Source organism: Catharus ustulatus, chromosome 4, assembly GCF_009819885.2.
Source record: "Catharus ustulatus isolate bCatUst1 chromosome 4, bCatUst1.pri.v2, whole genome shotgun sequence".
NCBI classification, from domain to species: Eukaryota; Metazoa; Chordata; class Aves; order Passeriformes; family Turdidae; genus Catharus; species Catharus ustulatus.
Window position 1 is genome coordinate 18,740,901 of NC_046224.1, and position 12,254 is coordinate 18,753,154.

The 12,254-nt window shown below is 41.2% G+C and overlaps 1 protein-coding gene across 9 annotated transcripts in view; it reads right to left on the minus strand.

Annotated features, from left to right (window-relative positions):
- BRD1 (bromodomain containing 1) overlaps positions 1 to 12,254 on the minus strand; it is a 67,182-nt gene that overhangs the window by 46,909 nt on the left and 8,019 nt on the right. For 8 of the 9 annotated variants that reach the window (XM_033059106.2, XM_033059108.2, XM_033059100.2 and 5 more), the window contains one exon: positions 4,284 to 5,664. In XM_033059106.2, the coding sequence (XP_032914997.1) occupies positions 4,284 to 5,650 (1,367 nt within the window). In that variant the 5' untranslated portion in view covers positions 5,651 to 5,664. Of the gene's footprint in view, positions 1 to 4,283; positions 5,665 to 9,847; positions 9,958 to 12,254 lie in introns of those variants that run through there. The other variant, XM_033059105.2, reaches the window with a different exon arrangement.

Below are 12,254 nucleotides of genomic sequence, written 5' to 3' on the forward strand. Positions count from 1 at the left end.
TCTGCCTTGAGACACGGTAACACAAATCCAGCTAACTACCAGGCACAATATTCCTCCTAACAAAACCAAACATCAACATAGAGAAATCAGTTAACATGTGGCACAAACGCTGATCTGTCAGAAGAGCTGAAAATGTTTTTGTAAGCGCTTCAGCAATTTTTGCACTCAGTTGTTGGCTACTACTTACCTATTTCATAATCTTAAAATTTTCTTTTAATATTAATGATGCGATACATCTCATGCAACAACATACAGAGTTCCATTTCTAATAAAAGTGGGGCGTTTTTACTTATTCTTTGCTCTCTATATAAGCATTGTATTTCAAATATTTCCTTAATTTCAGACATAACAAACATGCCATGTTTGCAGAAAAAAGAAAGTATAGATGAAAGCAAATATTTATACACTTTTAATGTCAGTTTCCATTTAATAGAGCAGTATTTGCACAAATGGCAATTTAATAAAGCAGATTACACTGCATCCCAGTGTATATTTTTAAGATAGTGAAGTTTAAATATTTTTTATCACATTCTATTTCCCTCGAAGTATATAGCTACAGTATCATAGTTTCACAGCATTTTTACATAATGTGAATACTGACACTGGCTAACAAGTAAACATTTTAAAAATGCCTCTTTTGACATATAAGATCAAGAGGCTACACAAAAACAATGCCATTTGTACTGAAGAACCAAGCACTCAAAAATAAGAGAAACCGTGTAGTTTTCCTAGCTAACACTGTAACACTCTTGCCTCATGCACCCATTCGGCTTTCTGAATAAGGCAACAGTTACAAAGGACAAGGATGAGCAGCAGCATTAAAAAAAACAAAAAACAAACAAAAAAAAAAAACCAAAACAAACAAACAAAAAAAAATCTGAGCAGAGTCAGCACAAGGTAACTAACAGAGAGAAGCAACTAGATTTAGATTGTCAAGCCAACCCTAAAAGTTAGGATTTCCTAACTTGAAAATTCTGGACCGGTAGTCTAAACAAAATCTTTCTAGTATATATATATATTTTTGGGGGAATCTCTCTACTAATCAAAATTTAACCATTACAAACCTCTAGTAGCAATACTATACTTCAAGAAGAAATTTGCCATTTTCCTCAGTCAAACTAGCTGGTGGCAGTGGAAGGCTACTTTTTGACTATCACTTACCAAGAGGAGAAGGTACTGTCTGCCCCTCCCATAGGTGGGACAGAGTTTTAGAGTGTCCTTTCCCACTCTCCTCCTCACACAGTACAGCTGCTCTGGCACTTCCCAGAAACACAACTTTTCAGATGATGCTCATTTCTACCTTTAAACAATTAAAAAAAAATCCAAAAACAAACAAAGCCACCAAAACCAGGCAAACAAAAAAAGCTGATGAGTACAAGCAGTATAGTGTGAGTAACCATGTTCAAGAGTATTGTATTCCAATAAAAACTGAATGGAATTTCCTAGTAAAGAAACAACACATGTCACTCTCTGATATGTATCTCCTCCATGCATAAGAGTTCCCTGGTAGTCCCATACATTATTACAAGTGCTAACCAAGTCAGCATTGGCAGAACTGAAAACTGAAACTACCTCAAGGTTCTAAGATGAACTACCGCACCTTTGGAAGTAGACACTTAGGTATAGACTTTCCAGAATACCTAGGCAACAGGACAGATATAGGTCTAGCATCAAAAATAAATTACAGAAAAAAAAAAAAAAAAAAGGCAGGGAAGGTAAGCATTTATCTACTATCATCAATGGATCAATGGTTAGCAACTTCTGATCTGCACCCCTAAATCAAGAGTTCACAGATGAAAGTCTGAGAGGTCATAGCATAGAAACTGACCTAAGGTAAGCTGATCCAGAAATTCATAAGCTACAAAAGTTGTGCAGAAATTATGAAGTATGCTGTTCCACACCCAGTCTTTTTAAGCTATCCTGAACATTAAGATGATTGTTTTGAAAAATAGAGTTATTAAAAACTGTGTTAGTAAAATGCTCAGTAGCTCATATACTCTCACTATCCACAAAAGGATACAAATCCTTCTCCTTAAACTGAACATAAATTGAAAGATGGTTTTCCTCAAGCTTCGTCAGATGTACTCAGGGGTGGCATCCAGCATGTACTTTCCTGCTCACTATGCTCTTCATACTTGCACACTTTTCCAACTACCAACTCTGAAGAACCAGCACTATATGCCAAGGAGGTGTACAGTCTAGGTATTAAGAAAGCAATCCAAACCAAACATCTCCACGTGTGCCTCAATGCCCAGAGATGTTGAAAACATTAAAATCAAATTATTCAGGTAAAAAAGTACTAGTGTTTAAACACTGAGTGTATATATTTATTCTTTAGTAACTTAAATAGCTTAATTGCTCTTCCTCAAGACCTGCTTCAGCTCCAAGGGAAAAAAATAAGAGTATTTAAAAAACAGATTAGAGAAAAAGAATCATTTAAATGAAGGCTACTGTGAAATGATCCAAATAATTTTTTGATAATTTATGGGTATGTACTTAATACCTACAGAAACACAGGAGTGTTTCCAAAACAGAAAAAAAATGAAGAACAGCCAAAGAAAGCTTGACAACTTTGGTTCTAAAACTAGAGATTTGGGTCTGCAGTGTAATCACTTCTCCTTTTAACACACTCATTTCTGTTTCACTTTTAATTTAGGGATCTGTTTTCTAAGACTGAACATGCTCACATTACAAAGAGAACTGAAGCAAGGGTCTCCCTCAGCCAAAGACAAGCAATTTATAACAAAGTTCAACTTTAAAATACCTTTAAACTGTGCACATTTTTTACACTTATGACATACAGTATAGGAGATGTACTTGTTTCTAGAAATATGAAGAGAAGCATAAACAGAAGAAAGGTGACTTCTTCTGCAGTCTGGAAAACAAATTCAATCATAAACATGAAAATAAAAGAAAGAAGAAAATGTCTTTGTATTTTTTCTCCTGGCATCGAATGACTATTTTTAAAAAAGCCATCTGATGATAGCAGCTTTTTAGAGACTGGGTTTTTTTAAAAAACGCCAATGGAATGAGCTGCCAGAGGCACAACTGAGAACATACTTTCTAATCCTCAACTCTTAGTTCATGCTCTTTTTCACATTGTTTTTTAAAAAAGCAAAACAAAAACACACTACACTATCAATTGGGATTGTCCTAATTAAGACAAAGATGAATTATTGTACACCAACTTCCCCCTTCCATGGAGAGTAGTTCCTGTTTAAATAGCAGTATTAGTTGCCTACTGACAAGTTTTTCTGCAGTGCATCACTAAACAAAAATACCATTTTACCAAGCCAATCCTAACAGAAAACAGAGCAATCAATCTGATGTTTGTAAACACCACATGGGAGCTGAAGGCTGTTTTTCAAAGTCAGTCAATAAGTAGCTTCTTACATTACCAAAACTTATTACAGGAAAAAAATGCAGTCTCTAAACATGTATTTATTTTGATTAATTTAATGAGCATTAATTGCTCACTACCTGAGACTTGTGAGTCAGCTATTTAAAAGGCATGATATTATTTTGGAAGCCCTCACTTCTGTGTGGAGTCCGGTCACAGTACAGGAAATGAGCCTGCACACAGAACTGGTGCCTGTTTGAGAAACTTTCCAAACTACTGCTCTTGAATTAGTAAGATTTCAATTCAAGTGGTAAACAAATATACTGATTTTGTAAACATACATAAACATAAATTCTGGAAATACCTCTGGAGAAGTTATTCTGCCACACAAGGAAAAACACTTGAAGTTTTTTTGTAAAATTTACGTAGATCTTACACTACAATTTTATTCTTAGTTTATGTGAGATGAACAAGATTCAAAACTTACATACACAATTCATTTTTATTTTGGATCTCTTAAAATTAGAAAAAAGAAGCTCAGAATCCAAAATTACAAATAAAGTTAGCTTTGAGTTTGGCATTTTTTCTTTAATATGAAGATCAACTGCATCTACTATTCTGAATTTAGCGGTTAATTCTTAGAAGTACAGTGAATAACAAGTGAACACACAATGCAACTTAGTCTGACAAAAAAAACCCAAACCAAATGTTCTGACGACAAGACAGATCACTTGATCACTTAATTTCTCTGAGGAAGTTACTGCATTTTTAATGTAGCACCACATAAATACAATATACATAATTAACAGTAATTCTCTGAAAAAGGTCTTTAAATAAAGCATGTAAAAATGTACAAAAACTTCAAGGTGGCATCTTAAAGCACTGGTTTAAAAATAAATAAGTAATAAAGTAAAGATTTCTCACATTTCGATGGTTTGCTTACCTCTGGGGTGGGATATAAGGAGCAGATACTGTTGGCATAACTGTACAAGGTTCAACCACTGTTTTCTTGTTTTTTTTAGTCTTTTTTCTGATTTTTGATGTAGACCTAGCAGTTCTGACTGATCCCTCCTTTCTACAAACACCGTTTTTGATTTCAGCTTCTCCATAAATGTTGAGTGGTCTCCGTGTGCAACCTGGTGGAGTATGTACATCGCAGTAGGCAGTCTTTTTCACAGAGAACGTTGTTCCACTGCCAGTTAGCTCTTTCACAGGTTCCATTTTCATATATAGACCAGCCTTTTGAGCACACGTCACATGGAATGCGGTATAGCAGTTTGCTTTGTGGCACTGGATGCAGGCACCAACACCTTTCTGTTTACAGAGGTAGCACGTTAACTTCCATCTGGCTGGGGGAATGTTCCTGACACCATCAATTGGCTCAATAAAAACAGTATTGGCAAATCCAACTTCTGGAATCCACAGAGCACACACCACGTGTCCCCAACGATCATCATCTGTCTTTTTAAAGGCACCTCCCTTGTTTGGGCACAGCACACAGTCTACAGGCCGAGAGCGGGACTGCAAACAGTGTCTGCAGAGCCACTGGCCCTCAGGTATATATGGCACCCCATAGCATTCCTGATGTACTGCTAAATTACACATATCACAAAACAGGATCACATTGCTGTTCTGACATTCACCATCCATGCATATACAACACACTGCATCTTCATCAATTAAAGACTGATGATCACCCTGTTTTTGGTTCTCACAATAAGACTCCTTTTCAAACCTATCCATAAGGAATTCAAACATATTTTGTGAAACAACTGACACTCCATCACTTTTCCGCTTATCATTTATCAGTTCTAACCACGCATAATCTTCCTCATCCATGTCATACTCAACTTCATTATCAAGTTCTTCTGCTGACTTCTCAATGAATTTGTAATAAATTGGAGGTCTCCGAGGAGCTGAAGGGGGACTGTATTCAACAATCCGTACTTTTGGTTCTGGAAGAGGAGCTGTTGTAGCAGGTATACCATGTGAGCTCGGAAGGGCTTCATTTTTCTTTTTTACTTTGTTATTTTTATGGCGCTTGCTTCTTAGACAAACTGGTGGTCTTTCACTATTTTCTTTATTGCTGTTGCATTCACTCATTTCCTGGGCAGTAAGATCATCTTCTAATATAATTTCTAAAGGATCAAAGATACTGATCCTATGCAGGCGACCTTCAATTTCTATTTCAACCATCCTTTGAGCTTGAGCATATGTCAAGGTTTCTCGTGTCGGGGAGTGCTTAATACTGCATGGCGAAGAAGAATGCCTTGCTGCCGATACTCGATGACATCTTCCTTTTCTCCTCATTTGGTAATGTTTACCTAAAATTAGAGCAACAGTTAATACTATGAACTCCAAATAATCATATTAAAACATTAGTTTTACTGTAGTAAGGAAAAAAACCTTCAGTTCTACAACCCTCTATATATATATTTAACTAAAAGTAAACAAAACCAAAAGCCTGTCGCTCTTACTCAACAGGACTGCTCAGTTTCGTACAAGTTTAACCTAAATATCAATAGATCTTCCAAGTAACAGCTTCCCTAAGTAAACACAGCTATACAAAATCCTTGCTATAAACCCTATAGAAGCACTGTTGGCAAGACCACTGCATGAGAACAAAAACATTTCAGAAAGTACCACAGATTTAAAAAAAAATGCATTTGTTACCTTGCAAGAAAACCTTTAATACAATACTTAACATCTTAGCGGTGCCTGCAGTCTGAAAATTTTTGTAACAGCTATAGATTGTCCTCTAGACCTCTTCTCAAAAAAACTAATGCAATCGTGAAAGAAAAACAAATTTTCTCTGAATATTTCTTCCAGTGCAATTGAAACACTCACATTATCAACTCAATTACTATAGCTATATTTAAAAGCTAGAAAAGCACACACACATCCACATTTGACAAGCAGGCAGTTTGACAGCCTTACACTTTTTTTATTTTCCTCAATCCTTAGTGAGCCCATTATTCTTCACAACATGACAAGAACATGACAGAACTCACAGTGTCCAATATGGTGCAGTATGGACTGCAACTAGTAAATATTTCACCTGTAAAGCAGATTTGACTTAGGGCCAAAACACGTTCCCTGCTTTTAAGTATGCGTGTTCACACACCCTTCTCCTTCAACAGATTCTTTAGGAGCTGTTCTCAAATCAACTGCTGACAGATAAAAATCTCACTGTTTATAAACCCATTCCCAAGTTCTTTAAAACAATTTTTAAGTTTACAACCTGCTGCAAAAAGACCACATACCATACAAAAAGATGGCTTCCTCCCCCCAGTTTCAAAGCCCCATGACTAGAATGAACACGTATTTTGGTCACAAAATTTCTCAGTTAAAAGCTTCCATACATACTCATGCCTTTTGTCATCTTCACACTGGGTGATGTTCTCCTCCTATAAGGGTTGAAAATATTACAAACCTGATGGACATTGCCAAGTTAAAATTATATTTCACTCATTCCTTCTTCTCAATAAACCATTAATAAATAGCATCATCCAACCTCAGCTACATAAAACCCCCTTGATCTTTAATCATTGCCTAAAGTAGTATTAGGGCCTCACTATTTCAACACTGCATTTTGAGTCAGGGCTGCTCACTACAAGACAACTAGTGTTAGCATGCATTGCCAAAACAGCAGAGAAATAGAGAAATCAAAACACAACTACTGTGAAGACCAGTACATCTATTTCAGGAAAAAAACATCAAGCACTGAACAACTACATGAACCACTCCATGCTGCTTGCCTTTTGCTTAAGTCTATGATGCCAATTTCTAAAGGTCTCAAAGTGCTGAAGAAACTCCTATCACAGGATGATTAGATCACTCAGGCAACTAACCCTAAGACTAGCTCCAGAAAGGCTCTGATCTGTCTGCTCTCACAAACAGACTGCTTTCATAATCTAAGCTAGTTTTATTATTCATGCAAGAATTCTCATAGATCTGACTCACACAACTAATTCTTAACCCTTATTACTTGTTTTTATACTGTATAGTCAACAGTCAGTGCTTAATCCTGATGGATCTCTGATCTGCTCTTTATAAACAACAGAAGAATAAAAGAGGTTCCACCTCTTCCAAAAACTTTGGCAGAAGCATTTAATAATTAAATTCTGTAAAGCAACACAAGATTCAATCATATCAGTTTCTTAACTGTAAAAAAGAGTTCAAACAACTAATGCCACCAAAGAAGGTCCAACTAAAACCAGAAATATGCCAGTAATTTAACCAAAAAGTTACTTCCCAGTTTCAATACAGTTTTTTTATTCAGAGACCAAAAGGTGATACAATGACCCTGATTTCTGTTATTGTGAACAAATAATGATGAATTCTTCAGCTAAAATATACTGATCTGTCAAAGCACAGCAACTTTTTACAGATCAGAATGAAATAAAACTGCTCATCAATCAAGAAACGCAGTTTACAGCACGTTTATCTCATATAACTGCATTTCAATTCTGTCTAGATGTCAAAGTCTGTTTTGGTATTTTTAATGTCCCTTCCTATATTTTAGCTGGTTGTGTATCTGTTTGTAGTGACTCCAGAGGATAAAGACTGTTTTGGAAAAAATACAGAGAGAGGGATGAGAGGTGACCTTCAGAAATCAAAAACATGTGTAATTTGTCCACACTGTCTCAGCCCAGTACCACAGAAAAACACATTAATGCTATGTTTCCAAGCCCTCCACCCCCCTCTGTTCCCAAGATTCTCAAGCACGGCTTCAGGCATTAAAAATATGAAAAAAATACTCAAAAGCACAAGATCTTTAATCTTGCTTAAAGATTTAGGACAGCTGTTGCAAAAGTCAACAGTCAACTTCTTGCATGAACCAGACTGATTAAAAAAAAATATTGAGCTAACATCTAAGTATACTGTAATATTAAAAAATATTAAATTAAAATAATTAAATTAAATATTAAAACAGTACAGCTGACTTAGGAAGGAAGTTACACTCTCAAACACAGATTGGATACCCTACAAATACAATGCAATGTGCACAGGATTGAAACTGGTAGTGCTCAGGCTGACTCTCATGCAAATTTAGTGTGATTAACTTAAATGCCCCAGAGGCCAAAGCGCTGTTTTGTTTCTCCAAAATTCTTCTGTTTGCAAATGTTCTACAAATGCTCCGGAAAAAGACCAGAGTTCTGCATAGAAAATTCATGACTTATAACTAGTTTGCTTTTCCTAAGCAATTACCAGCTAGCACTCCTCCTTCCCACCCCTTGCCCCCATTCCCAGTATCCTGTAGATCGACAGGAATGAGGACCTAAATTTGAAGAGTAAACTAAGGCAAGTCTCCATTCAATGCTCACAAAGATACTGCACTAAAAGCACACAAAATTATTTTAACGTTCTGTTAGCACTTCTGTTAGCACTGTCCTGCCCTCAAAGACTGCAGGATATAAACCAGGAAAGTTATCCACAGCTCTTATCTCCTAGAATTGCATCAGCTGCTTGGGAAGGAAATCACCAGCAGACGTTTTTTCCTCACTATAACAGAAGTACACGGGGACAGCTGTTTCTGCGAAATACACAGTATAAGGCAAAAAAAAAAAAGCTATTTATCAAGGTGTAGGATAGCTAAAACCAACATGAAACGTACAGTACCACATACTTCCAAATTACAATCTCTGCCCTAGTTAACTTCCTCCTTTTCAAATAAACTGTCTTTGGTCCCTGGATCCCCTGCTCACTGGACTAAGGAATTCCATTCTCAATGGCACTTTCATGCAGACCATTAAAAAGAGAAAGACACAGGAATGTTCTTTAGTCGTAGACAATGAGGGACGGTAAGCAAACAGGGCTTACACGCACTCCGGGCGGACACCACCCGCCGCTTCAGCCGCGCAGCAGGAGCGATTCCCTGCGGCACAGCCCAGAGCGGGGGCTCACGGAGCCCAGCGAACGTGAGCGAGCACGGCCAAGCCACGCGGGACCCCCAGAGCCGCTCTCCCTCCCCCGGGCCGGCGGAAAAAGCCCGCGGGCGCCAGATCCCGCGGCCATCCCGGAATCCAGCCTCCCGCGCGCGGCTGCTCCCGGCCCGCCCCCGGCCCGCCCTCGCCGCTGCCGCGCCAACACTTCCTGCCCACGCCCAGGGAGCCTCCAGCGCGCTCCCTCCCCTCCCGCCGATGGTTCCTGCCCGGCGCGGCGCTCCCCCCTCCCGGCCCCCGGCAGGATGGTTCCTGCCCGGGCCCATCATCTCCAGCCCTTCCCAACAGTCACTCCCTCCCCGCCGCGAAAATACTCGGCCCACAAATATGGCGGCTGACAAAACAGCTCCAGCGGCGCCCTCCCTCCCTCCCCCAGACCGCTGCGCTCACCTCGCCTCCCCGCCCGCCCGCAGCTGCCCCCCCCCCGCCACAAGCTGCCGTGCCCAGCCCGCCTTGCTCTTTCCCCCGTGCAGCTCTCCCGTCCCGCTGCGGCGGGACCCGCCGGCTCCCGGCCCCGCAGCCCCCGCCCGCCGGCCCCCGCCGCCCACCCGGCCGTACTCACGCTGTGGGAGCCGCCGAGGAGCGGCTGACAGACCTCCCGCTCCTCCGCTGCGGCCGACGCTCGGCCGGGTTAATGGCGGAGGCCCCGCCGGTGCTGCCGCCTGGCCCCGCGTCCGGCAGCCGCGGGCGGGCGAGCGGGCGCTAGGAGGGCCGCGCTGCCCGCGGCGGTCACCCGGCGCTGGGTGCGGGGCTGCTGCTGCCGCCGGGCGCGGCGCATTCGTGAGGCGCGGCGCGCGTCGCCGTCCGGCTGCGGGCTCGGCGCTCGGCTCCCGGGGCTGAGCGGCTCCCCTCCCCCCGCGGCACAAACAATGCGGCTTCACCACAGCGCTGCGCCGACGGGGGGGAGGAGGAGAGGCGGGCGGGGAGGGAGGGAGCGAGCGAGCGAGGGAAGGGACGTGAGGGCGCCAGGCGCCGCCCCTGCCGCCGCCGCGGGGCGGAGCCTGCACGCCGCCGCTCCCCGCGCCCGGGGCTGGCACCGGCCGCGCTCGGGGCGGGAACGCTCTGGCCCCGCGACCGCCACGCTCCCGCCCGGACCGGCCGGGCCCGAGCCCGAACCCGAACCCGCCGCGCGTCCCTGGTAGAACGTTCGAACGGCCCTGCGCGGGGGCCAGGGAACGGATGGAGGCGGGACGCGGCTCGTTACAAAACCGAGGCTCAGAAGTTGAAGCGAGTGGTATTTATTATCTCTTTGCGGGGGGGGGAAGTCCAAGCTCAAGATTCCTTACGTAGAAAATGTGTTGAGAGTCAGCTCTTTCGTGGTCTCTGGGTCAAGCTGCTGCTTGTAGATTAACTGATAATAGCCTTACACTTTGACAGAGAAAAAGAAGGTTATTTCTGGCTCCCCCTGCGAAGGACACCCTTTGTTAGGTATTATTTTTAGACACCCATTACAGCCATATTTGAGAACTGGAGGATTTTTCTGCAATAGGCATCTGCATCCACATCCTTAAAAAACGTTTAGCTGGCCCAGCCTAACACAAACACTTGCCTGTGCTGATCATCCAGAAAAAGTCCCACATATAAAAAAAGCCTATACCTATTAGTATTTAGCATCCACTCAGTTAAATTGCTGTAGAACAATTTACCAATTCCATTTTGTTTACCGTAGCAGTAAGATGTTTCCTTGCCTCAAAAATCAGTTGGTCCTACAATTTATATATGACTAGGGAATCAAAAATAGATACACCTGTAGATAGTTAGTTGTTGTAGATAGTTAATTGAGATCCAGAGAGTTTAAGCAACTGGGCTACAGAAATCTTGTAGAATAGGAAGAGTACTTCCCAAATTCTTTTTTCCTCATCATGGACCATTTAGCACACTGATCTCTGAACAAAACACAAGCTATTAAAGCATCTAACACTTGTGCAGTCTGCTCAAGGTTGGAATAGATCTCTAGGCTCAGACAAAGTACCTACCTTCAACTTCCAATATAAGAAAGCTCATATTAACTATGGAGGCCATCTAGTCATTTGTGTACTCGCCTGTAAGGAACAACTCTCCAGTTAAATTGTTTTAGTGATTCTGCCATCAGTCTAAGAAGTCCTACAACATGCTGATATATGTTAAGTGTTGTTGCACTGGAATGCAACCTGTGATAGAAAGGTATTAAAGACAAAGCATCATACCACATCATGTACGTTAGTGTGCAAAGAATAAAAATGAACAGAAGTAATTTGTCAAAAACTTAATAATATTATGATAAGGAAATATGTTGGCTTATCTTTTAAGGGATAATTCACATGTGTATCTGCTGTGCAGCTGTACAAATATTTTTTAAGTGTAGACAATTTTTCCACAGACACCTTGATGTTGTCCTCATTCTAATGTGTCTGACACACAGCAAGTCTGGCTTTTTTCCAGTTTCTTTTTTCTGCTAGGTGGACTACAGCATTCCACAGTCCCTGGACATCCCTTTGAGAATGTGGGATTCCTTATTGGTATTTTCACCATTTGACCACTTTTCTGTAATTTAAACTCATGCTTCTAGATTCTCCCAACTACTCTCAGTGAGAAGGTGGTATGTAGAGTTTTCGCTCTGGACCATCCAGACTAGAACGCAGAACTCATGTCATTCCTTCATATGGTATTTCAGAGTAACAGCACAAAGATCAGGGTACTCTTTAACAAAAAGCTCTGTATTAGGAGTCCTAGAGTTCAAAATAATTTCTCACTGACCTTATGTCAGGCTACCAGAGTAGGATGTTCAACCTCTCCATTTTATGTATTGGTACATTAGCCCATGTATTCCAAAACAAAACAGTATGAGTAAAGATGTAGTATTGTCTGGGGCATCTGACCAGTCCTCAGCACATGTGCCTATAACCACAAAGATCTGTTACCTTTGTCTTTTCCACCTCACAAACGAGACGTGGTTACTCAAAAGAATACAATTCTACTAGCATACAGTT